Below are 27151 nucleotides of genomic sequence, written 5' to 3' on the forward strand. Positions count from 1 at the left end.
TTGCAGACAGCAGCCTCTGTGCTAACGCTACTTCTTTGACATCTCCCAGTTCTCAGGAGCTTTGTATCAAATCCCTGTCCTGGGCCACTGTTCTGTCTTGCTGTTCAGTAAGAGAAACTCTGTTACCTTGAGATGGTACTGAAGATGAGAGATCATCCCTAGTAATTTGCATTATTTCAGTCACAAAGCCAACTTTAGCTCCAAATTAATTCCCTTCTTTACTATTTTTCTCTAACCCTTTTCCTTACAAGAAAGTGTAAAGCTCATTTTGCAGGTGACTGGAATGCAATTGGATGCTATAAAACCCAAAATGTCAGCGCCTGAGTTGTAAGTTTGCTGTCATTCTATTTTCCTTGTCTTTTATTTGAAGTTGTAAAAATACAGCTTTGAAGCCTTTTGGTCCCATTGGGCTAGTTTCAGTTAATTTCAATTTAACTAAAGACTGTATTTTAAGGAAAGCCAATATTCTCTCACTTTGCACATTTAATGAATAGCCAACATTTATTTGTACTTTTCATTGAGCAAGTAATTATGAATCTAATGTATAATCCTTCCACAAGTAATAAAACTCAGAGAGTAGCATGGAAATGCCATTCAGAATGAGGCCCTGACTGAAGATTGCACCGTGTGTGATGACAAAGAAGAAACATCAGATAGTTTATGAAATTTGTAAACATTAGGGTATAGCACTGTGTGGAAAACCAAGTACACATGAAATTGTTCATTTTACAGAAAACACAGTGTGCCCAAGCAAGCGCGGTCTACAAATACAACATTTTTTAAATGCTACAAATAACTGTTTCCAGAATTCATGTGATGCTATGTGAAACATAGGGGATTACTCAGCTGCTATCACTCAAGTTTGATATGAATTTAAATTTTCAGCAGGTTCCAGTTCAAACACACTGGATTAGCCTGGGTCCATCCAACCACAAAGCCTTTACAGAAATCAATCTCTGCTGAACACCGGTTTGGTCTTGCAGTCAGATCAAAATACAACAGTGCAAGTTTGGCTTGGGAAAGACAAGAAGTAATTAATTTTAAAAGCTCCTGTTCAGTCTTTTTTTCAAACCATTGACTGCACAGAAAATGGGACTAATAAGTATTGGTTTCCTGTAATAATTGGTTCATTGAATCTTTTCTGAATCTTAAGCATTCACAATGCCACTCTATTATATGGATATTCTGGTATTTAACATGAATTGACATCAAGCCACAGTCCTTTCCTTTGGGAAGGCTGGAACATTGCCCTCCTCCCTTGGGGTTTTTTTTGTTTGTTTGTTGGTCTGCTTGGGTTTTTCCCACAGTAATGTAATATCTTCTGGCTTTTTGATTTTTGCCTAATTTTTTTTTTTAATTTGGCTAAAATATTGGTTTGAAAGAAGTAGGAAACTAGTAAGGGAGAAACCTGTACACACAAAGTATGGTCCCATAAGCCTTATTTTCACAGGGACAGGTTGAAAAATTCAACATCTACAAACAGACAAAAATTGAAATATGTGCTCAGAAAAGAAAAGATGTCTGGAAGATAAAGGTGTCCTTTTTTCTTAGGGCACAACCGCACACACTCAATACTAGCCCAGAATATAAGATTAATGGTGATTCCATAAAACCATACATCTTCTAATGAAAACATAGAAATTTCTTTAGCCTAGGCAGAAGCCCAGGGTACTGAGGTAGTCTCTGAGTGTGATTTATTTTCCCTTTAAAAAAAAAAATCTCTAAAGCATTGAGCTGAATATTTTGTTTCTTTACACCAGAGACTTACTACAGCAAGCAATATAAGAAGAAAATTTTTTCATAGGGTTTGTAGTGACTGTAATTGGCTGCCAACTGGATTGGAGGTATTTTACAAAATAATTGATGAAAGCAGCAGAAGAAAGATCCTCAGTTGGACCTTTCCTCTCAAACCAATGGATAGCAGAGCTAGAACCTAACACAGCATATCTGTCATGGCATTCTTCAAAAATAATCTTTTCGCAGAAAAGGTTAATAATTGAAATGTATCCTTTTGCATACACCTCAGAAAACACTGACAAAGGGACATATGTAGTAGAGAGCAATATAGCAGAGATGCCTCACATTTAAAAACCTTCCTGTGTGCTTTCTGTGACATAAAGTCATCCCTGTGGAGTAATTTGTTAGTATAATGTCACATAAATTAGTATATAACCTCAAGTTAGACTATTTCCTATAATTTGAGTTTAAGTTTCCTTTGAACAATTCCTACACCACTAGCAAGAAATCATCCTTCTCTCTGGAGTTACTACTGTACAACCTAGGAATAAAGAACTGAATGTTTCTTAGACTCAATATCAAAAACCAAGAAGATCATGGCTTGACTTTAGGCAACATATGAATAGGAGGAATGTGGTTAACATTGGAGTTCTTTCCTTGTGTTCATTCTTCCTTTTAAAACCATGCACATCATCAGACCTCAGCTATCTAAGACACTGTAAGCAGCACACAAAGCAATCTGTTTTTCACTTGGCCTAAGTTTGTTCTTTTAGCTTGGTGACAAAGTATCATGACATTGTGATTTGCCAGTGGTGGGATAAAACACGTGACAGTGCATCAAGAGCTAGTTATTCACTGTTTCTGGTGGATTTAGGGTGATAATTTCATAAGATATTGAATTTTTCCTCTGCATTTTGACAGAAAGTCAACTAGGAGCTGTCAGTTTTGGTTAGATGCTGTGCTAACCTTTGTATCTGCAAACCTAAGAGAGAAAGTGAAATTCAGATGATAAAAAATTATGAGGCAAGCTTAAGGTCTGCTCAAATACTTGCTTATCTTCCATGTTCTTTACATTTTTACTCTATATTTATATAGACAGTATCTGGGGTATGACTAGAGTCTTTTCCTTTCACCGCTCCTTTTTATAAAGCCTGTTCAAAACTTTTTACCCTAAATATTTAGAAAATATCACAAGTAGCAAAACCAAATTTGTCATTGAATGGCTTTGTAGAGGCAGGATTCACTTAGAGACCTCTGAAATGGCATGATCCATGGACATCATACCACACAGTTGGCGTGCTTATTCTTCTAGTGTAAAGGACCATTAATTTGTTTTTCAAGAGACAGAATACGCATCACCAGGCTCGTGAGTTTATTGTCGAGATGAAGCAACAAAGATTTATATAGCAACCATTTGTTATTAAACATTAGGTTATAGGTGCAGATGCATTGAGAGGGAAAAACAAAAAGAAAAATATATGTACCTGTGGGGTAGTGCTCATTCACTGGCCAGCTGTCAACCTGAAGTGTTGCATTGCCACCATTCCTGGTAAAGCGTACTACGTGGTATTTGCCATCATTTACAGGCGTGCTTTCCTCCTTAATAGAGATGTCCACTGTGCCAATATTGAAGACTACACCAATCTTGCCTTGCTCCTGAAAGAAGAAAAGAAACAAACGTTTGAAAATTGCTGCCACTTAGGAGAATGTTTTTGGGTCTCTGGTGGGTAGTTCTGCCGGCAGATGGCACTGGAGAATACACAGAAATGTCATTTTGAGCTTCCTCAGGACACACTTCATTGGCTCTGCTTCAGTGCAAACACTTCCTTTCACACTGTTCTCTACAGCATTCACCTGAAGACAGTGACTCATTTGTTCCCATAAAACATCACAGAAGACAGGTGAGAAACCAGGCAACAAAATCAGGAGATGTGGATAAAGAGTTATTTGAGCAACATCTCTACTGATTATTACTAGTCACTTGTTATATAAAATGCAGCCACAGACAGGCTGTTATCTCAACACCTGTCTTGTTCTGTTATTCTTCTTGGGAAACAAACATTCCTCACTCCCCAAAAAAAATAATTGTGGGATCCAGCAGGAAGAATGCAGTTAGAAGATGAATGGAACTGAAAGAGAGCAGAAGTGTCATTAGCTGACTTCGAAATCCAGAGGGAAGCTACCTAAGAGACAGGAGCAGCCCATCTTATTTTTCTCCATCACACAGCAAACAGTGCCTTACCAAAAAAACAGTGTTTTCCCAAAACTTTGCACCAGTCACTGACTGAAAGGGAAGAGCAGGCAAAACCTGCCACAACATTTCCTTCTGTGGGTTCCCTCAGGTGATTCCAAGTAATGACCATTTTTAATGACTTTAGGTTGCAAAATACACACCCAGAGTATACTCTGATTAGATATATGCATTTAGTACCACTGACTTAAACAGCAACAGAAACTCTCATCACTGTACAGTTAAGAGGAATGCATCTTCAAACACTCAGCAAGGAGAGACACAATATGCTAGTGTCAACAATTATGAAGGCATATTAAGTGCACTGCACATATCCAAAACTGGTACAGACAGGCAGAACTAAAATGTAGCATATAGAAAGTCAATATATTTGCTAGTTATCCATACTATAAAATTGAAACAACAGAGAGTAGATGGCCATCTGCTATGCAAATATATTTTCCTTGAAAAAAAACTGAGGTATAATATAGGGTCACAGGACAATTCTGTTCCATTTACTACCCTACATATCTGCTTAGAGGGCAGAGGACCCCATTCTTCAGGGCTGTTACCCTAACTTTGCTATATTCACATTGGCAAATCTCAGCAATAAGAAAGGAACTTCTCTTGTACTTGATGGCCACCTTGGATTCCTCTCCTGGATTTATTTCTGTCTCCTGATATCAAAAAATCTTTTTCTGAAAGTTTCATCATGTTTCAATTTCTCAGAGAGGTCTTTCTGATTCCTGCTTTAACTTACATTTCAAAGCTTACTCATACCAAAGTACTCATCACAAATTCTTTGTATCTTCACTACCTTTCCTTTTTTTTGACATTTTCTCCCTAACACTAAGTTTGCTGGTGTCAGACTACAACATTGTTTTAGGAAACGAAAAAAAACAATCCTGTAGTTGAAGAGGTCATGAACAGTGGTTCAACTACTTGAAGCTTAGCACTGAAACAGTAAGCATCTTGGTTTTTCTCACATTAAAACAGTAAATTTCAGATTGTGCTAAATGTATGCTGGATAGAAAGTTTCATGTACATCCATACTGTTATTCTTTGAAGGGACTTTTCTTCAAGATAACAATATCATCCTTCTCTTTTCACTGGACCGTGAGGTAAGTGGATTGCTGCTCCCAGCAGATGCATGAAATCAGATGCCATTTGGAAACAACCAAAGTTTCTTCTCTTATGCTAGTCCAAAAATAAGTGAAGCTTCAGTTAACAAAGATTTATTTCAGATAAAAGCATTGCTGGCACAGCTTTACCACTTCTTTGACATATGAAGTAAGTGATCTCCCAACTCTGTTTTAGTAAATCTTTTGCTGGCAACCATATAATTATCTTTACCTGCATAGCAATTACCAAAGAACACGTGACTAATTTTTCCTCAAAGACTCAAATAATATATAGGTAACTTGGCTACTGATATTGTGGTTATGCAAGATATTGCCTTACAATCAGCCTTCTGGATGACTTCTCATGTTGCTTTTTAATTTCCATCAATACACCAAGCTTCTTTGGCAAACTGTGGCTGCTCTAAAAAGAGTCCACCTTGGTGAAGGTATAGCATGAGCAGGCAAGATGAAGATCTGTTTCTAATGGAACAGATGAGAAGCACCACCACAGAGAAGGAAGGAATGAAATCTATTCAGCAGAGTGAAAGCTGCATACCTTCAAGCCTACAGGCTTAATGAGGCAAAGGTAAAAACTTGCAGGTGGGGAAAAGGATGGTGGGAAGTTCAATTAATCTCTGCAGAATGAGAAAATGTTTCTGATTTCTCCTCAGAGGAAAAGGAGATAGCACCTTTCACCATTTCTTTTCCCAGGGCTTGAAGGAAAAGACCTATTTAAAGAGCTAGTGATAAGAGGGCAAACTGGGAAAGAGATAAGATTCTGGAAGCAGAGGACTGCAAAATGCCAGGGGCCTTTAGTCTGATGGAGAGAAGGGGGAAATGTGCAAACTGGTGCCTTGCCCATCCCAAGAGGCATCTTCTCACAGAGCCAGAGAAGACAGCCCTTCTAAAAGCAGTGCAACACTTTGTTGCAATTAAGAAGTGCAAAAATCTGTCTAAAAAAAAATCGTGGTTCTTGTGAACAGTCTGTTCCTGCTCTCTTCAGATCACTCTTGGGCAGAGCTCCCTGTGACTCTTTAACTCGACTTTTGCAGAATCATAACTTCTGAGTCTCTTATTTGGACTGAGTAGGAACTGGTCATGAAAATGGGTTTGTTCCAATTACCAGAATACAACACAACACAATATGTCAAAGGCAGGGCTACTGAAGCCAAACTGCACGCACAAGCCCCAAGATACATTTTATTTATGATATTTTAAATCTCCAGGCCACCAGACACTATGAAAAAATTAACAATTAGTTTATGCATTCCTTGCAGAAGAAAAAAAATAAAGTAAAGCAAAAGACAGAGAAAATCCTGCAGCAGAGAACAGTGACCACGGACACAAGGGGCAAATCCACAATTTATTTTCAACATCTCTTCAATTCCAGTTTCTTGCTCTACAATACTTCATTAAAAACAGCTTTTACCAAGACCTACCTTCCTTCTCAATCCGAAAGACAAGCTTTACCATTACAGTTTAACACTTTGTGATGGACATAGCCTTTCCTCCCTTTCCCCACACATTCAGCTGGTGGATTTTCTTTTCACATAACCAAAGGTATTAACTAGACCAGCAAATGTGTGACAATGAAAGGCTTATATTTGAGCCACTGCCTATAACATTTATTTTGTAGCTATAGGAAAAAATCACAACTGTGCAGCAGGGAAAAGGTGAATACAGAGCCACACAGAGCAAACAAGTTAGGTGGTCTAAAAGGGTTTAAGAGAATTTTAACAGACAGTGCAATTTTTTTCCTCTGTATGTAGGTATTCACTGGGTGCCCCAAAAACTTACCATGAAGAGGCAACCATTAATTAATGTCTTTGAAACCTCCAAGTGACATCAAGTGCTGGCACTGTGTCTTGGAAAACTGAGAACCATTTTATTTATAAATAATGAAGTGAACTCAGCATTCAATCTATCTTACTTTTTCTCTTCTTCCTTTAAGGCTACTGTGCCAAAAAGGATTTTTAAAGTTTTTTCAAGAATTTGTGCTGATTTGTCCCATAAAATTGCTGCCCTCAAAAGCCACATTACCACTTCATTCCTTACAGTACTTCTGGAGATAAACTTCGGCCATTATGTCTCCAAGAATTTAGAAACATAATTATGATCACATAATGAATGGTTGTAGATAAGTTAAAAGAACAAAAAAAGCACGAAGTACTGAGAAAAAAAAAAAAATTGTACAAGGCTTCCCCTTGACCTGTCTACTCTACACAGACTCCTAGCAACAGTTTGTTCTATGCATAATTACCAAACACTTTCAACATTATTAAATGACACAAGAGCTAATCTACAGCCTGGATCAGGAGATCAGCAATTTATTGCTTGCCCTGAAGCCTTGGTTCACTTTGGGCAACCTTTTCTTTCACCTTTCTGTAAACCAGATTCTTTATCTGTGACAGAACAGTTATAGACACCTATCTTTCCAAGCTCTACAAGCCCCAAAAATCCAGATATATTTCATGTAAACACTGATTATATACTGCCAATCCAAACATTTCAGCCCTGAGAGCAACTGCAATCTGAGAGGAGCAGGTCCGAAGCTTCTACATTCAACTCCTTCAAAACCTGTTCCTTCAAAACAGGCCTGAGGTCTTACATTTTAGCAGGTATGATTTAACTTTTGTTTCCCTTCATTCAAAGAGAAGCAGAGCCTGTCCTGTGTGCAAATTGTCGGGCCTTTGCTTTCTCCATGCCACGCCTCTACATCTTGAAGGCATCTGTCTTTATGTAGCAGACCAGGTAAGAAGAAAGTAAAATGGGGTTGGCAGTGATTTTGTAAGATGAGCAGTTCAAGTGTGCTAGAGGGTACACATACATGAACAGCCACATGCACTTTGTGCTCTTTACTGTTAAGTTTTCTTTTTCTAAATCTAAAATTTAAATCGTCCACAGTAAAAGTATATATTTGTTCCCTGTGTTCAGAAAGCATTCAATTTCAAAAACCAAGAGAGAGAACTCCAGGCATTAGGACAGATCCTACTCTCAGCTGCATCAATGTGAATAAATAGCAATTCTGTTGAAGAAACTCAATTCCTACTGATGGAAGTGGAAGCAGAGTTTATCCCAGTATCTTCTTGTGTTGTTTTGCTTATTTTTCTCAATCAAAATGTAAAATTAATGGAAGCATTTGTAAAACATACCTGAAATCTGACTACAATCCCAGGCTGTGTTTTTTCTCATTCATTTTATTGCATAATATTTAAATAGCAACTACTGCACATACTGCCTCCTCCTCCCACCCTGGCTGGTTCCAGCATGGCTAGACATCAGCCCAAACCTGGCAGACAATACTCCTGCTTACTCTGTCCTGCAGATCACTGCTGATTTTGCTGCTCTCATTTGAAATTGTTACAAGCTCTTTTAGTAATCCAACAAGCCATTGCACACTGTAGGAGGGTTTAGTAAACTTTCTCTCCCCCCAGAAAAAATGCCACACAGACACACTTCAACCACCCTCTAAATTCAGGAAAATTGTTTTGTTTTGTTACAACCCTGAGAACTGCTCTTCCTGGAATAGCTTGCTTCTGCTTAGGCTCCTCACACTTGCCGTCTATGTTTTTAAAAAGAGATTGAACTTTTATTTCTTCCTCTTTGTTTTCACTTCTTTTTTTAAGACCTTCTCTGCTTGATTTCCTTCGGGGTTATGTTTGCCTGGCTGTTTTTTATTTTTGCTCTGCCTCAAACTTGATTCTGAATGTTAGTCCCTCTGAAGGATTGCTCACTCTCTGCGGTTTAGGGGGCTTTGCAAAACAGTGCTAAATGTTGCGAGTTATCCAGGAGAACCGAAGGTATAGATGCATATTCCACAGAGGACACTCATTTATTACTACAACTACAAACCACTTGATGTGAACTTTCACTGTAAACAGAAACTCAGAAAGTTCTTGCTGATTAGAAAGGTAGTAAAAACCAGCATTGTCCTTAGAGGGCCCTTCTGGGCTGCAGCTAGAACTGAACGCATGGCTGGACAGATCTTTCTGGTACACATGTGGCAATGGATTTTGGAAGGGGAAGTATCAGAACCTGTATTCAGCAGAGAGTTTAAGGCAGTTAGCTCTACTCTTCTCTGGCTGGCCATATTCAGCACTGTTTTTAACATCACTGAGAGGTAAGTCTGAAATCAGGATTCAATATTTAAGAAACCCCAGGCCTGGGTAAAGGGAGAGTTTACTGAATGAAGTCTGCCTTTGTCCAAACAGTGACAGCAGGGGAAGAACATTCAAGAATCTGTATTGCCACCCTAGCAAATATGGTAATCAACAAAACCAGCAAATGCTCTGAGACGGATGAAAGGCACTGAAGCTCACCTGGCTTGGAAGTGTTTTGATCAGGGTGCCAACACTTTACAGTTATCTTGAAACAAGGAAAAATGGTAAGGGGAAAGGAAGTCCACAGGTCAGGTAATTTTGTTTGATTTTTAAGGGCTGCTATAAGGAGCAGTAGGTCATTTTTTGTTATATACTGTTATTGCTTCTTTAAGGTGTGCAATGAGATCGACTCAATGCCAGTTAAAACCTATTTATCAGAAAGAATCCCACACAGAGAGGATAAATATATATAGAAATTATTACTCTTTGGGGGCATGGTTTTTAAAAGAAGCAGTTCTCAGCAATACATAATTTATAAGGCTAAGAAGGACAATTGTTATAATCTACTCTCCTCTAAAATTTTATAGGAGGTCATATATCTTGTCTAAATTGATTCTTTTTTAAACTAGAGAATATATTTTAGGGCAACATTTGTGATCTGCAGTTGAGGAAAGAAGGCTTGGATTCATTACAGTTGCTACTTTGATGAGATTGGCATAGTGTTGAACACGGTCAAAAAAGCAAGTGGAATGCAAGAACTGTAATGAAAAAGAACAGTGTACAAAAGGAAAACCTCTATTATAAGTTAAAGGTGGACCTTTGACTTAAATTCTTGAACGCACGACACAGATCTTTACAGGCCCTCTCAAAAAGAAAAAGAGGAGATGTAAAAGGTTGAAATAAATAGTACACTTGAAACTGTGTATATAGTCATGAAGCAATGATTCAGCATTAGCTCTTTTTAACTCAAAGAACTACAAATATCTAAGAAAAGCATTTGACAATTAAGTTTAAGCAAAAAAAGTACCAAATTCATGGGAAGACTCAAGAGCTATTGAATACAGCAATATGAATATAACCTTGTGCTCAGCTCCTCCTGAAAAGCAGATCATCATTGTTCAACTGTTACTGCCTACACTGAAACACCACCTAGCATCATACTGCTACAGATGACTTGTAAGTCTGTCATCAAAAATTTTCTTGAATGCTGCTACTGACTCTTGTTCATTTTAACAAGTGGAGAAAAAAATCAAATTGGGAAATAATAATGAAAACCTAATATTTTCCATTGATGGTTTAGGAAAGGTAGCTTAGATAATCATCTGTCACAGCCACGCACAATGCCTTTTGTCCATCCTCAGAGCTAAAAAAGATAAAGCAAAAGACTTAGGGTTCCATCTTCATCTTTCCTTGACTGCAAATTCTCTCCTCAGTTTTACAGAGTGTAAGAGAAAACCACTCAGCTCTCTTAGGTTCTTGCTTAAAAGCAGGTTTTCCAGTCTTTCATTTAAACCTCCCCATGGCCCTGAACCTCCTTCAGTTTACTTATACTTTTTTTTCAAGTGGAGACACCAGAAATTTTAAACTTTAGTTTACAGAAATTACACAATCTTACCATGGGGGCTCACATTTGAGGCTTATTCATCATGATCAACAGTTAAGTTCAGGAATGCTCTCTGGGAGTGTTCCTTGTATTGAAAGATGATCTCTACTCTTTGGTTGGAGACAAATTACATTATTTGGCTAAAGTAAAATTTACACCAGTTTCCTTGTTAAGAGTTTAACAAATTTTCTAAACTGCCCTTCATTTTTTGCCAGTTAAAGGTTTATGTGGACACATAATTTTTCAATGGTCCTTACAACAAGAAATTGTAGCACAGCCATACACTGCTACTAAAGTACATCTTACTCCTGGTCTTGAACTTTTTTTGACCAAACACCTTTGCAATATTACAGAAATAGAGTTACCAGTGGGATAAGAAATTGACATTCACTTGGTTTAATTTTACCTAATCTCCTTGTCTCCTTGCATCTTTCTGTCTTTCAATTTTGCCTTATGTCTAATAAAAGTTTATTTTACAAAAAAACCCTACCCGTAAGACAAGGGGGAAAAAAAAAAAAAGGACAAGAAGCTCAATTCTGTGCCAGTTCTACCAGGGTCAGGAGTGACTCATTATGTACAACAACACACAAGATATTTTCACCAAGAAAAGACATGAAATGTAGAAGCTGCTTGTTTATTTCAGCCTAGATACCCTGCATCAGATAAGAGCTTTACACATCACTGAAGCAATTTAGGTAACATTAACATATAATAACAGCAGAATTACACTTAGGAATTCATTTTACACCCGAAGCTTACATATTTCATGTAAGGTGATACCATTAGTACAGATTGAGACCTTTAAATTTTAACTCGCTCACAGAGGTAATCAAGATTAGTTAGATAGAGTACAGGGTTGAAAGAAAAGATTTTTGCTTTTACTGCTGGTCTGCTGTACCTTGAAAAAGCCACTTTAATTTCTCTCTCTCCAGTTTGCCTTTTTATAATGTGAAGTCACATTATCAAAAGGCTTATCAAACAGTATATTTGTATGTTATGTGCCCCAGTGGAGCCCTGGTATCCAGTGGGGCTTCCAGATGTTGTTGCAGTACAGTTAATTAATATCAAGCAGGGTATCCTGCTTTGCATTATCATCATTAACATGATGAGGCTTGTACTAAGCTCACCCTAAACTCATTTCCTCAAAATCTGGGGAATGCTGTGACACATCTAGTTGCTCTTGTATCTGACACCTGCCAAGCCCAGTAATCAGTGATACTCAGCAGTCTTAAAAGGGAGGCTTCCTTCCACGCCCTTCAGTGCCTAGGATGCAGTGCCCAATTAAATCTCTATTCCTGTGACTTGGGATAGCACCAGTACACTGCCAGCCAATTAACAGGCAGTAAAATTTTTCAAGAAACACATGCAGGTGTGTTTAGGCCACACTATTTCCAAAAACAATTGTTATTACACAGCTGGTGAAACTCCAGCCACGAGGCTGCTAAACCCCAGTCATTTAGAGATATCATACAGCAAGTAAAGAACCGAAATTAGCAGCATGCTGAAAAGGGGCACTTCCTAGGGAAACAGAATGCAAAACAGATTAAAGAGGTGATACCTGTCTATTGGTTCACGAGCAAATACATGATTCAGATGGCTAATTTGTTCTCACACGCTAAAATACGCGTCATAAAAATACCCCCTATCGGATGGTGTGAACTCCAACTATAATTAGGATTAAATATTCTGACAGTGCCTTCTGAAAATGTAAACAGTATATCCTGAAAAGTTTTTTGAAATTATACCTTGTAGATATGATTCTGCACTAGGTCAGAGACAGGAACCATTGTGAATGTTGACACAAGCTTCAATTTTCCCAGAGAAGGGAGCCAATGCACTGTGTGCTGCATTTTAAACTTAAATATGCTTAAGCTGCTGTACTCTTCCAGAATTATAGAAATTTTCTGATTAAAAGTCGCCCTTTACCTTTCTAAGACCTACTCTGCAGCTCACTCTTCAGACAAAAACAAGACCAGCTGCTAAAATGTCACATCCACTCAATAAAGAAATGACTGCAGTAGCAAGTCACATTTTAGTAGCGCACAAGAACAAGGAACTTGCTCCAAAGCAGAGATCTTCCAGGAGAAAATATACCCATCCATCTCACATCTCCCCTGGGTTTCACTCCACTGGGTAACATTGCCAACAATTTGTGCTGGCAGAAGCTGAAGTGGCAGTCACCCTCCAGTGGTTTGAACCTCACTGGACACCAGGTACTCACCAAAGCCTCTCTATCACTTCTCCAATTCAGCAGGACAGGGAGAAGAAATAAAATGAAAGGCTCATGAGTTGAGATAAGGGCAGGGAGAGTTCACTCATGCGTTGCTGTCACCGTTAAAACAGTCTCAGCTTAGGGAGATTAGTTTAATTTATTACCAACCAAACTAGAGTAGGCTAATGAGAAATAAATCTTAAAAACACCTTCTCTCTGATTCTCCCTTCTTTCAGGACTTGACTTTACTCTTGAACTCTCTACCCTCTCCCTGCTGCCTGCAGCACCATGGGCTTCACCACAGGCTCTATCCCACTGCCATTGCTCCTACTCAGCAACTTTTCCCCCCTTTTTAACTATGTTTTCACAGAGGTTATATCGCTGTCATGGACAGCCTCGGCCAGCAGCAGGTCCTAGTCTTGGAGTTGGCTGGCATTGGCTCTGTCAGACATGGGGAAAGACTCTGACAGCTTCTTACAGAGGACACCAAATCCCTGCCATGCAAACCCAATACATAAAATATGAAGTTAAAGATCTGATACTCACAGGCTGTGTGGAATAAACCATGCACCTTAACTACCAGACTTTCTTATCAAAAGCATGGGTACAATTGCGAGATGTCAGCAAGCTGAAGGCACAGAATATAATACACAGTAACAGCAATCAGAGCTCTCTGTCTCGGCCAGTAAGCAATTGTCAAGAAGATGGTATTAAAAAAGGACACTGCGTTCTGACAGGAAAGGTGATCACAAATACCAACTTGCCACCATCCAATTAACCCAAGTGCAGTAACTATACAAGTGCAAGGGGTGAAGAGGCTATAGACAGAATTAATCTAAACTTGGTTTTGCCTAGAGTATATTTATTTTGCAAATTCTCTTCTCTTAATCATAAATAATATCCTAGGGTTTCAGAGTGGTCTAAAATTATGTATTTAAAGGTATTATATGACTAAGCACTATATACTACTGCACTTTCCTTTTTTAGTGCTTTCTTTACAGATTTTTAATAGAATAGAATTCTAATAGAATTTAATGCATCCAGGGCCTATGTTCTATGTTCCTTTTGAAATCTATGAACAGATTCCATAAACTGTATAATATCAACAGCCTATTGTAACCAAAGTAGTCTTCTTTACCAGACAAGCAAGCAGTTTGAACTAAGGTTCACTAAGTCTCTCCAATCCAACAAGAAAAAGAGGGAAATGTGAGGTTTTTGCAAACACAAACAGTGCTTGGATTCAATAAAAGCTTATTTCTAGTTTTTCAAAGTTTGTTTTCCTAAAATGTTAGATTTTTTTAGTATAATGTGGCTTTTGAGATGTGGCTGGATTCCAGCTGAAGCCCTTCCTAATCCTGAATCAAAGAGGTTTCCTAAGATTTTTAATGGAAGCAGAACATTAAAAAGACATGAACATTGCAGTATTGAAACCTTATATTTCTAATGAAAATACTCTAATTACTCAAAATAATTTAATACTCTACAGATGGTATGACAGAACACTGATAGATAAGAAATAGTGGAATATTAGACAGAGATGGAAAAAGAAGAGAACATAGTGGTTTGAAGACACAGCTCACAAAGGAGGCCATCAGTACCATTTGCATGCTGGAAAGCAGAAACAAAGATAAATTACTTGACAAAATTTTGCAGAAACGAGAAGTTACAGGAAAAGAGCAAACAACTGAAATATCCTTTCATTCTTAAGGCACTACCTAAATATTTACATTACCTTAACTTTGCTACCAAGGAATACTTCAAACACCCATGTTTTACATACACATAGGGGGCACTAACTACTAAATAGGTCAAAAGGCTGCATCTGAAATTGGCTGGAAAATGCACCTCACATCAAGACTGACTTTTCTTACAAAGATGAGAATTTTATTAAATCAAGCTAGGCAGCTGGAAAAAAACTACAACTTGGCTATTTGCATATTTATTTTGTGTTGCAGAATTTGCTTAATTTTTGGCAAAGGGGTATCAGCTGAGCCCCTTGCCAAGTTTGTACTATGTTAGTTAAAACAGAACTGCTGATGTCAAATGGAAACTTGATTATTTGGAGTGGATGTCACAGAAAAAGCTGAAGTACTTCCAGTACTGATTTTTTTTTGCACAGTAGGTGTGTGAAGGAGTAGTGAGTAAGGAAAAGGCTAATGTCACAATTTCAGCTTCCATACTTCTTCCTGATAGCTTCTCTGTATCTTCTAGGAAAAATGTTATGAGATGCAAAAGGTCAGCCAATATAGCAAAGGAAACTCCTGTTTTAGGACTGTGCTGAGATCCTAATCCTCGTGTAATACCAGTAGCACTTAGAAGATGAGTGGCCTCTAGGTTCTAGAACACTTTGAAATCAGTAGTAGAGAAACACAAAAGAACTTAGCACAGTTTAGATGCATTCCATTACTCAGCCTCCCGTGTCCCTATGGCCACTCACTCATTCCCATTAGCTTCCATGGGAAGAAGCTATGTTTCATTAGGCCTGCATGAAGGGACAAAGACTACCTTTAGAGACACCCTTTATTCAGAAGTCAATGTAGCTACAACTAGGAACGCTGAGGTAAAAGGAATCTCAGGGTATGGGAGGTAAGACTGGTACAAAAACAGCCCTAACATGTCCATTCCTTGACCAAAGAAGAATTTTTGTGAATAAACTGGAGCAGCCAAAGGAATTTAGAGATATAGGACTGTTGTGATTTAGACTATACAGTTTATGCTTACACACTGGAAGGAAAAATTTTCTTGCTTTTGTCCAGCACTTTGTGATTTAGCAACACTCAGTAAATATTACCCAAGTGCAAGAACAGAGTTCCTCTGTCCATTCATTATTTTGTCAGCAGGCTGCTGAAATTAGTAGGTCAAACTCTGACATTTCTACCCAGGAGAAAGCCCTACAGAGGACCCAGATCTGAAAAAGGATTTAGCTTGATACTGTTTGTTCAGCACAAAATAACATAGCCTTTAAAAATCAAATTTAAAGAACTGCCATTTTGTTTAGGGGAATAAGAGTAAGATGGGCCTCATCTTTTTGCAATGATATTCCCATGGCCCCAACTCTCCATATTTTCTCCTTCCTAGACAATTTAGCTATTGGACAAGTTGATTGGGAGAGACAATAGACTTGCAACAGGCTGATCTTGTAGACCACAAACTGAAGGAGCAATAAGGGTGATGGATGTCTGTGGCCAACTGCTATGGCTGCTTTCTTCAGGCAGATGGAGGACAGTACTGGCAGCATATGGCACAGGAGTTGGGCTTGAAAGGCAGATACAGCAGAATCCTGATAAAAGGAATTAAAACCAAAGCAGCATGGTGGCTAGCAAGCCAATCTGACAGACTAAAGTGTTGATCACCTTCCTCATTTCTGGATGCCTACACCTTACTCAGTTCTATAGGCTCCCACCTCCATTCCTAGAGCTGGCCTTTTAGCTCTGCCTGCAGAGAGGGAGCCAAGAAGCCTTAGCTTGAAATGGGCTAGTGTCAACAGTCCTTTTGGCAGATGCAGCCAGGCAGCAGTGGTCAGTTGGTAAAGCTGGCCATGGTGAACCTGGCCTCAAACACTGCCAGGGATGGGGCAGCCACCATTTCCTTGGGCAACGTGTTCCAGTCCCTCACTACCCTCACAGTATATAATTACATACTAATCAGAAATACACAGTATTTTAAACAGAGCCATTTATTATAAGAACATGGGCTTTCACAAATGAAAAAAAAGGCTCCCGAGGTCAACACACACTGTCAAGATTCAAAAGATTATTTTGCAGATTGTTGGACAATGCTAGTAACACAGCCTTGTCAGGCTATAAAGAAAATATCAACAAAACAAAGCAGACAGTACGTGTATGCATGTGTGGACACTGCAAGAACAACAAAAAAAGGAATGCTGGCATGGATTCTCTGTGTTTGTAGCTACCATGTGTTCTACATTTAGTCATATTACAATTAGAAGAAGATGAGAAAATACAACAAAATACCATGTATCTGCTTTTTGCAAAAAAAGAGATGGTCCTGTTCATCTCTCTGGAGTCCCACTGCTCCTCTGAATAAATATCACTATCCTCAAATTTCTTTCTACTTCATTACAGTATTAATAATCAAAGACTCTCCTTCAGAAAATGGATATAGTTGTTTTGGAACTAGTAATATGAAATTTATGCTGATCCACCAAACACCATTCATGCTCTTGTACCAAAGAAGAATTAAGTACACGACATAAGGGAAAGAAGCTCCAGGGAATTCATGTAACACCAGCCTGCATGCAAAGATAGCCTATACTAACACTTAAAGGATAGATAAAACAAACAGATTGCAGTTCTGTATCATGAAATCACGATGGTCTTTTTTCACACCAGAACACAAGTTAACCTAATTACAGTCTCCCTAAATAGATGGGTACAAATGCCAGCCTTAATGCACAGCAGATTCCTGCATCAGGAGGAAATTCAGAAGGGTTTGCACAGCTTCTCATTAATGAGCCTCAGAACTGTCCCAGTGTGGGAAAAGAGACCATCAATGAATGGCCAGAATACATCAGGGAGCACAACAACTGGTCCAAAATTTCAGGTTTATTAAAAAAAAAAATTATCAAAGATTTTAAAAATCCCACCCTACGATGGCTTTTTAACTTCTCAGATTTTCCATAATAATTTCCCACAATGGTTTTATTTAATTACCAAAATTTTGTTAGAATTTTAATTTCCAGATATACTACTTATTCTTACACTTGGTCTCTATTTTCATCCTCCCTTTTCCTTTGAATGAAAAAAAGAAGCAGAAAAGATGACAAAATGAGATAAAGAAGAAATCTTCTTACCATTTATAAGCCTAAACTTCAGATATTTATTTTATCTGAAGACACAGTTTTCTAATACAAACAGCAACACTATCTTCAGTGGGAGGCATTCAAACTCGAAAAATGTGTCCAGTTAAAATCTTGCTTTATAACATGTGTAATTTATTTTTATCTTTCCTAGACAAAGAAATATGTGGGTTTCTCAAATTGGAATTACATGCAGAGCATAACCACTTCAAATTCGTAGCTTGTGAGGCCAACTATTACCTTCAAAAAGGCACGTCATAATCTTCTGATTTTATAGACTGCATTTATTCTGTGTGGTCATTGCTCTTGCTAAAGAGGTTGGCTTTCCTGAAGCTCCCTCCCAAATTTTGGGGAGTGTTATCTCAAGGGAACAATAAGAAGAATTACTATCAAGGGAGATAACACTGCAGTCCCTTTAATAAGGACTCTTCTTGACATTGAAGCATGTGCTACGTGGTGGCAAGGGAAAGTTTGTTTAATATAATTTCCTCACACAAAGTTATTTGAAACTTATATTGGTCTGGTGCTCTTTAAAGTACAATTATCAATCAATTTTTATCATTATTCACTTTCTTCTTTCAGGTGACTACACCCCAGATTGCTTGGGGGTGATTTTGTTTTTAATGTTGCATATTAAACAAAGATGCCAACCTAAAGTAGTGGGCTGAGTATCACAGTCAGTGGTTAACAACCCTACAACATCCAAGGTGGCCTTGGAGACTTCCCCTTCCCTCAGCCTTCAGGGCTACATTTTCTTCTTTGTGAAACTACATAGGTGGTTTCTAGAAGAAAAAAGGGATATGAAAGCCTTGCCATCTTTTCTAGCAAATACTTCTTCAACAGAATGATCTGAAATGGAAGGAAGCATGAAAGAGGCTTTATTGTTTTTGTGATAAAGGTTAATAGCAAGAGCTGCATTTAAGAAAGAAAAGAAAAGAAAAAGGTGAGGCAAATGAATAAACCCAGCAGCTATGTCTCAATTTTGATCAAAGCAATACAGAAGTAGCTGCGCCGAGTGTCTCCCCATTTTTCTGGATAACTTTATAGACATGCAAGATACAATACTTAGTCTCTTTAAAAAAAAAAAAAAACCCAACATCCAACTATGTGCAACTAACAGGAATGAAAACTCCCTATGTGCCATCCTCACTAACCAATGCACCTTCTGAGAGGACTCCAAGAAAAGGAGTGAGATTCAAACCCTACAAAATTTCTCTTTTCAGGTTTTTAGGACAGACGGACAGAAAGGAGTTCTAAATTATTCTGGGTGCATACTAAAACCTGACTTTTTTTGGGATTTGCAATTTTTCCAACCACTATCAGTTGGGCTAAGACTCCAGCTCATTTGCTGGAGACTACCAAACTGCTACAGAAGATTTGGCATCTTCTTTTATTACCTGTGTGGATTGAGATCAACTGCTAACTAGAAATTAAGGGCATTGTTTAATCCTGGCAGCATTCCTTAGACTTCAGTGTTGTTTATCTAGAAATACATTTGGCTTGAAAACCGTTCCTTTAAATTGATCCTCTGAGTCTTCTTAACCCTCTTAGCAGTGGAGGATTGGTACACTGCTTTATTTTCTGAGATTTGCCTGTGGTTTATTTGCAAAAGCCACTTTTCTATCATTGCACTGACACACAAATGGAACCTGCATTTAACCCCGCCACATTTGCTAGCTGAACACAAATCAAAGATTTCCACTCTTCATTGTCAAAAAGATGAACTATTTTCTGTCCAACTCAAACAGCCCCACTATATCCAGATCGGTCGCTTTCCAGAAATGATGTAAGCCACAACAGCGGGTCTTGACCACTAGCGTCTCAGAACATTTCCCTCTTTTGACTATGGGTTTATGTGCACTTTCTTGCTGTGACAAGCAATTTTGAAAACAGTCTGTAGTTCCATTTGTGTATGTCACTTACAAGTTATAGTGCTTTTTGTCTTGTATACCAGGGTTGGAACAACGATATGAATTGCTCCTTCCTGAAGAGGCACTCATAAAATTATGAAAAGGAAAAAATGGGAGAAATTAAGCAGGAAGCAGACCCACAAAAGCATCAACACTATGTACCAAAATACTACTGCTAGCACAGATCAGTGTCTCTACTGCACGTCTGAGATAGCTGAAAAAGCGAACAGATGCAATGACTCATGCTACTAAAGGTACAGTGCTTGCGATCAGAGCTGAGTTTCCTGGATTCTTAAATCAGCAACTTTCTTAAATGCTGAATTAAGGACGTTTTAGATAGTATTTCAAAGTTACAGTTGGTTTCATTTGAACATGCTGACCTTAACAATGTTACATTAAATATTTTCTTTTTAATTAAGGTAATAGCTAAGCTCTGAAGATGGGTAATGGTTTTCACTTTGTTAATTTTGCTGTTAAATGGAAAGCAAGACACAGAAACAGATTAGCAGAGCAGCATGGCAGAAGGGCCCTTTCAGCTGGGCCGAGCTGACACAGGGCTCACAGGGTCAGGGCTGGGCAGGCTGTGTGTGCAGGGCCCCCAGCTCGGGATGGCTCAGCACCTGCAGCTCCGCACCAGCTCCTCGGAGCAGCCAGCACACACCACACAGCCAGCTGGCTGCTGCCCACACATGCACTGGAGCTTCTGCACAGCTACAGGGGAACCCTTCTTCCAGCAGCACAAGGCCAGTTCTGCAAGCTCCTTTCCTGCTGGCTGCTGGAGTATTAACACTGGGTGTCCTTCCAGCATGAAAAAGGGAAAACTGACATATGACAGCAATAACTTAGGCAGCAAATGACCTACTTTGGTTACTGAAGTTGAACCAGATTGCAGCATGATACAACACTGTTATCATGTGACATAATCCTACAGTTTCAAGAGGATTACTTAGATTTGAATTAGAAATTAAAATTAGTTATTCTATACAGGGACTTTTATAGTGGGAAAGTCTCAAAAAACTCAAAGTACTTCAAACTAGGAAAGCTAAAAAAGTGAAAGTATGAAATATACAAAATAATGTATGAAACTGAGAAGTCAAGCACATTGATTCATCTTTTCTGATTAACAGATAACTAATTATAATAATAACTACATAATATATATATATTATAAATAATATAATAACTATGCTATCCATTTATTTTCTTTTTTTAAGACGGCACTAGTTCAAAATCTAGGCACATATTTGCTATAAAATATTTTTCAGACCATTGCATTAGGAGTTAACATTCATAGAGATAACAAAAATTTCTAAGGATGCAATTTTTAAGGATGCAATTTTCTTTTCAAGAAACCAAGAATAAAGGCTCTTGTACTCCAGAATATGAAATGAACGGATGAAATGAACTTAGACAAAAAACTTTTCTATGAGCCCAAACCAGGAGCTACTTCCTCTCCTTGTGTTGGTTTTTCTTGGTAAAATTTACTGGCCAAGACATTCCCATCTGGAACACATTGATAACTCTTCAGTGTTCAAAATTATCGTTCTGAATATAGAAGCTCTTAAAAGTTTTTGTCATGGATTTGGGTCCTGTTTCCACAAATATTTAATCTCATTTTTCAAAATTAGGCCCACTCATCTAATATATGATGAAAAAAAGTTCCTTTACCCTTCATAATTACAAGAGAAAAGTGTTAACCATTAAGACAAGTAAACAGCTTTCAACATGCTTTCTTTTTGAGATTATCACATTATTCTTGCTCACAGGATTTACTGCAGAGTAAGGGAAGATTCTCCTTGGATCCATTCTGAAAACACCAGTAGCATATCACTGCTCACCAGGTAAAGGAGGACAGCTGGCAGAGCATTTAGTCCAGCGATTGGAAAACAACAAGTCATTTGTTTTTGTGAGGAAAGTCGTGGTTTAATAAATCAATTGGAGAGCTTCATGTCAGAAGATCTTAATCCTACCCTTTATGTTTGAAGGGACTTGCTGTGTGACTTGCAGGAAGCCTAATGGCAATTTTCCCCCTCTCTCTTTTTTTTTTTCAAATGAGACCATCGCTTTTATTAAGTGGGAGAAGTCTCGACAAATGCAAACCTCACCCAACCATTGTCTGACCTCTTACTGAGATATTTACAGATCTGTTTGCATGTTGAACAGCTCCTGACAGCAGGATGGCTCGTTTCAGTGCACAGCCCACCCCTCCTGTCTGCAGCTGTTCTCAGGGGACACATGTAATCATCACGTTTGTCACGATGGCAATGGTGATAATGACACCGTGTGCACTAATGAAAGGCAAGTACATATTTCACTTTCTGAGAGGGTTGGTGCTTGGGCAACACTGCCTGCCAACTGTCTCTGTCCACAGCACAACCTGTAATTTAGTTAACAAAATGAGCCATTTCAGAGATCAATCATTATCCTGCCTGTCTTTATCCATTTACTGTTGCTACCAGTGATAAACAGAGTAGGCCTTAAAAAATGGCCTTTATGGCTGGAAAAGATGGAAAAATAATAATAAAAAAACATATATGACTCTTGTCCAATCTGATCTGCCTTTTCAGCAGCATTCTGGAACTTCTGCTTCTTCTCATCTTCAAAGTTAAGCAAAAGTTTCTTGGACACAAAATTAATTCTTAATTTTGTATCTTTGCTTCCAGCTTCCTTGATATTTTAAAGATTTTTGTGTGGTAGCTGAGGTCTGACAAGAAATTGTCTCTAAAATTTCTTCCTGCTTTATGTCCACCATGTGTTTTAAAACCCAGATAGATGTTATGGTTCAGTTAGTCTCCTAGCCAAATTAACTTTTAGGGGTCAGACAGCTTCAGTGGCCATAAAGAAACAATGGTTGTCACTACTGATGTTTCACTTCCCATTTCCATGAAATTTGATGAAAGAATTCAGAATATTTTGTTGATTTACTTTTCCCCTCTATTGATGGAAAAGGTGTATCCAGACACCTCTCCTAATCAGTAGTGGGACCACTGCTTATAATTCAGTATTAGTCAAGTGCTCAGTGAAATTCTGAGAATAAGTCATTCTACATCATGATCTACAGCTTGAAGGTCTCACTCATTTCCCCCTCAGTATTTAGTGAACATTTGGTACTGCATCATACCCTAATTCACTTGCCACTTACTCCACTCCTGTATCCCCATCAAAAAAAACAGGGACCTTGTATCTTTGAAAACTGCAAGAATTTCTGCATCATAAGAAGTGGGAAGAAGGATTTGGTTTAGCCTTGAGGGCTTCAGAGCACTGTCAGAAGAGCCCTAATTCATTTTTTGAGAAGCCACTCAAGTCTCCCACTGTCAGTGCTGATGAGGGCCATGCACACTCCCTGCTCTCTGAATGCAATCAACTTAGGTCTTAATGACTCTCCAGATGATTTTAAACATCTAGAGCCATAACCTAATCACAAGGATTTCCACCAAGATTTGATTCTGAAAATGGTAACTTGAAGAGAAACTTTATCTGCAGTGTGAACTTCACACAAAGGTACTGCATTGAAGCAAAAAAGCTAGAAAAGGGATGATATCAGGTCTGGATTTTCCCTGTTCATACCACAACACTAATGCTACGCTACCATTTAATGACTGTTGTGAAGTTTACTTTGTAAATAGTTGTGAAGAGCTGCAGTATCTACTGAAAGATACATAAACAGTTAACATTCATTATTCTCAGAATATAATACAAATTGTGGTGATCTTTCAAACATTTAATTAATAGTTGCAAGTAAAGTTGATTTCCTAGCAAAATTATCAACTATCCATACACATCCTATAGAATACAGCCACTACAGTACTGGAAAGTAACACAGACATCTTTGGGTTTTGGCAGTTTTCTTTGTTTTGGGGTTTTTTTGGTTGCTGTTTTGTTTGGTTTTTTCATCTGGTTGTTGGGGTTTTTTTGGTTGTTATTTATTTGTTTTTTAATATTTATGATGCTTGTGACAATGAGACACCTGCAAACCCTACTTCATTGATAGGCACTGTAACAGAAATTAATGTCACAAATTATTAAAATATGATAATATAAATGCATTATTCTTTCTATAAGCAATCAAATGTACTAAGACTCTTTAGATCTACAAAGATGTAATAAAACACCAGATAAAAGAAAACAGATGTCAGACAGAATTTCAAACGGCCTTTTAAAATAGCACTTTACCAAAAACCCTATAAACATCATAACAGGAGAAAAAGTGCTGTAAAGTATTAAAAATGATAAAAACACAACAAAAAGAAATTAGGATCAAAATTGTGGGGACTTTTTCAGTATGATAAAGAAAACAATGCAGGCACTTTGCCTAAGCAGCCCCACCTCATCTAGTTGTCAGTGCTGTGGAAATGGATGTAAATAACAAAGAAACAAATCTGCAGCAGGCACAAAATTATTTAAGTTGTTTCTTAGTAGAAGATCTATGAAAATGGTCTATGCAATGGCAAATTAAATGTACTGTTGACAGATGCAAAGAAATGCATGCTGAAAATAACTAATAACTGCATGTGTACTGCCAAGTTCCAAATTAACTGGAAGCACCAAGAAAAAAGGCCCCTGTGTGTGCAGCTCAGCCTGTCAAAGTCTAAATGTGAGATACAACATGGGATGAAGATCCTAAATGAGGGACAGAGTAAAACCACTCAAGCAGAAAACTTCAAATGCTTGGGAATTTATTGTGAATAGCTTCTTTTCGTTTTTCTGAAACCTCTGCTCCATATTTGATACAGGCAAGTTTTGACATTAACATTTGTCAGAAAACAAACAGCAACAGAGCAAAATTTAATCTGGGACCAAACAAAAAAGTGATATCCCTTAAAGAGACAGATTTTGAAAAATATTTCCACATATATGTCAGTACATGAGGAGGCCACTGGAGCATCATTAACCCTGGATTCTACAACATGTCCAGATGGATGCTGATTAGATGAACCACTGGTCCGAAGAATAATGTTCACACCTCTGGCATTGCAATGCAATCCAGTTTTGCCCTTGATAGCACTGTCAAGATGTACATAGGTGAGGCACATATTCAACCTCCTTTTGTCTTTTCCTTTGATTACAAAGGAGTCATTGCTCAGACTGAAGTCTTGAATTTTCCATATTGTGACACATCTCTGATGGATGAATGATTCACGTTAAAATGAACCAAAGCCATGCACAGCCTTACATCAGTGATGGAAAGATGTTTAAAGCACAAGCCAAGTGTGTTTATTTCCTAGAGGACCCTATTCCAGGCAAGGCAAAAGAACAGCCTGCTTGGCTTGGTGGGTGACGCAGACAACGGAGGCAGAATTCACGTTGCACTAGGTGTTTTGTAACAACTTGCAAAGCAGAGAATATGATCTGAAAGGGGTGGAACATGTAGGAGGGAAAAAAAAACCTATGAAGATTTGGCAGCATATCCATGGGTTAAATATGTAAAGTGTGAGAAACATAGAAAGTATTTAAGGAATGTAAGCTGCGAAAAAATTACTCCTCTCCAAACCTTGAGAGTTCCCTACTGACATAATTAGACTAAAAACCAACCACATAGACAGGGCAGCAAACTCACCTTGGGATGCAATCTAGTTTAAGTAGATATGGGGCTGCTAAGAACTAAGGTAGAAGAGAGAAATGCAAAGGGGTTCCTGTTTTTTCCTTACCTTGCCCTTGTTCCAAGCAGTTGTACTTGTGCAAGTCTGTGAGTTTAAAAATTTATTCCTTACCAGAGAAGGATCATTACATTTCTATCTGTCCCTGCTGGGATAAAAATAAGGTCAATGTGTCACAAGCAAGATGATCTCAGTGTGCAAAAAGGAAGAATATTTCTAACAGGAAATCACTGAGCCACACATATGCTTCCCAGTCCTGCATACTATGAGAAGATTTAAAATTCTGAGATCAGAAAGAACAAATAAAAAGGAAAGAAGGAAAGAATAACTCAAATAATAAACACCCTTTCTTCACAGCAGTAGACATCTTCAGCTTCTTATTAATGCATTCAAGAGGAGAGGCTAAATAAGCAACATAAGTATCTCTAATCTAAATCTCTATGTCTGTGTTCTCCATACATAAGCAAGACCTGTTTGAAATGATTGTGTGTTGTCCTCTACTGATCTACATTCTTGTCTGCAGAATGTACCAATCTAACCATTTACACAGTTTAAATTTATAAACATACTGATCAACCTGGTCAAATAATTATATGAAAAACTAGGATTGAAGACAGTATGGCTGTGGATGAGTTTAATGGAGTGGTTAAGAAGGAAATGGACATTTTTACATATATCTACATTGAAAAGAGGAAAAAACAAGTCTAATAGCAGGTGCAACTACCTTGTCTTCTCTTCCCCTGTCTCCATACCTTCATCCAAATAACTCAGTATTAAGGTACCAGGAGAAGACATTTCAAATTTCTGTAAGATCAACCTGACAGCTTACCAGCTGTTTCTTTACTCTTCATCCCACAATGGCATGAGTAATCCAAAGAGTGTTCTCACTTTCTCTGCTAGCAGCATGGTTACCTGCTGTTCACTCCTCCAAGTCTATTCCCTGAGCAGCGAAGTACTGTCTCTTTTATATCCCACTCACTTTGCAAACCACAGGATCTGATATTGTGCAACTATTACCTCTATCTTATCCTAGAAGTTCTCATGCTGGGAAAACAGCTTCCCATCTCCTTTCTCTAACACCACTGTCCCAAAGATACATTGGTCAATTTTTGGTGCTGTTACAGTACCTTGGCCTGAAGCAGAAATTTATGGGCCAACATATATTTCAGCTGTCTCCTTAAATACTAGAAGAGCAGAAGTACAAGTATTGAATAGGAGGTAAACATGGTCAGCTTGGGGGAAGGTCCTTGTCTGTTACAGGAACCTCGTGGTGTCTAAGAATGAAAGACACCAGTGCAACAGGCTTTGAGGGGCTATGAGTCTTGTACTCTCAAAATACAAAGCTCTTAGAAAAAAATACTGTAATAAAATCACTACCTAGGACTTGAGCCAATTTTTGTAGATATGTGTAACTTATCCTGGGTTGCACTATATGACCTGAAGTCTGGAAGTCTGAAGCAAGTACATTTAGTGTCACAATCAATAGTTGGAAGGACACTTGCAAAGCAAGCATACCCCAAATTCTCTGGTCAATCTTGTGGGTTAACACGTGCCATGTCCCATTATATCAGCCTGAGAACATGCAAGGGTCCAGGATGTGTACAGCCTTACTCAACAGAAATCACCCCCCCATTTTAAATTTTTTTTTTTTAAGGGATCTTTTTTTCCTGTTGCCTGTGCCATTCACTTTTTTCTGAATAACTGTGTCTGTGTAGGTAAAAGGCCTGTGGGATTTGTTTGCCCTTCTGGCAAAGCATGCAGACATGTCCTAAAATGGAGAGCCAGACTTGCATTGTGTTTGCCAGCGCTGTACAACTGGCCT

At 38.3% G+C, this 27151-nt stretch overlaps 1 protein-coding gene across 9 annotated transcripts in view; it reads right to left on the reverse strand.

The window, feature by feature from the left end:
- The window catches only part of NRXN3 (neurexin 3), a gene marked incomplete at both ends in the record, with an annotated part of 894988 nt that overhangs the window by 129101 nt on the left and 738736 nt on the right, over nucleotides 1–27151 (reverse strand). For all 9 annotated transcript variants that reach the window (XM_084208337.1, XM_084208338.1, XM_084208342.1 and 6 more), the window contains one exon: nucleotides 3222–3393. In XM_084208337.1, the coding sequence (XP_084064463.1) occupies nucleotides 3222–3393 (172 nt within the window). The remainder of the gene's footprint in view (nucleotides 1–3221; nucleotides 3394–27151) is intronic.

Source organism: Fringilla coelebs (assembly GCF_963513975.1).
Source record: "Fringilla coelebs genome assembly, chromosome: 6".
NCBI lineage: Eukaryota > Metazoa > Chordata > Aves > Passeriformes > Fringillidae > Fringilla > Fringilla coelebs.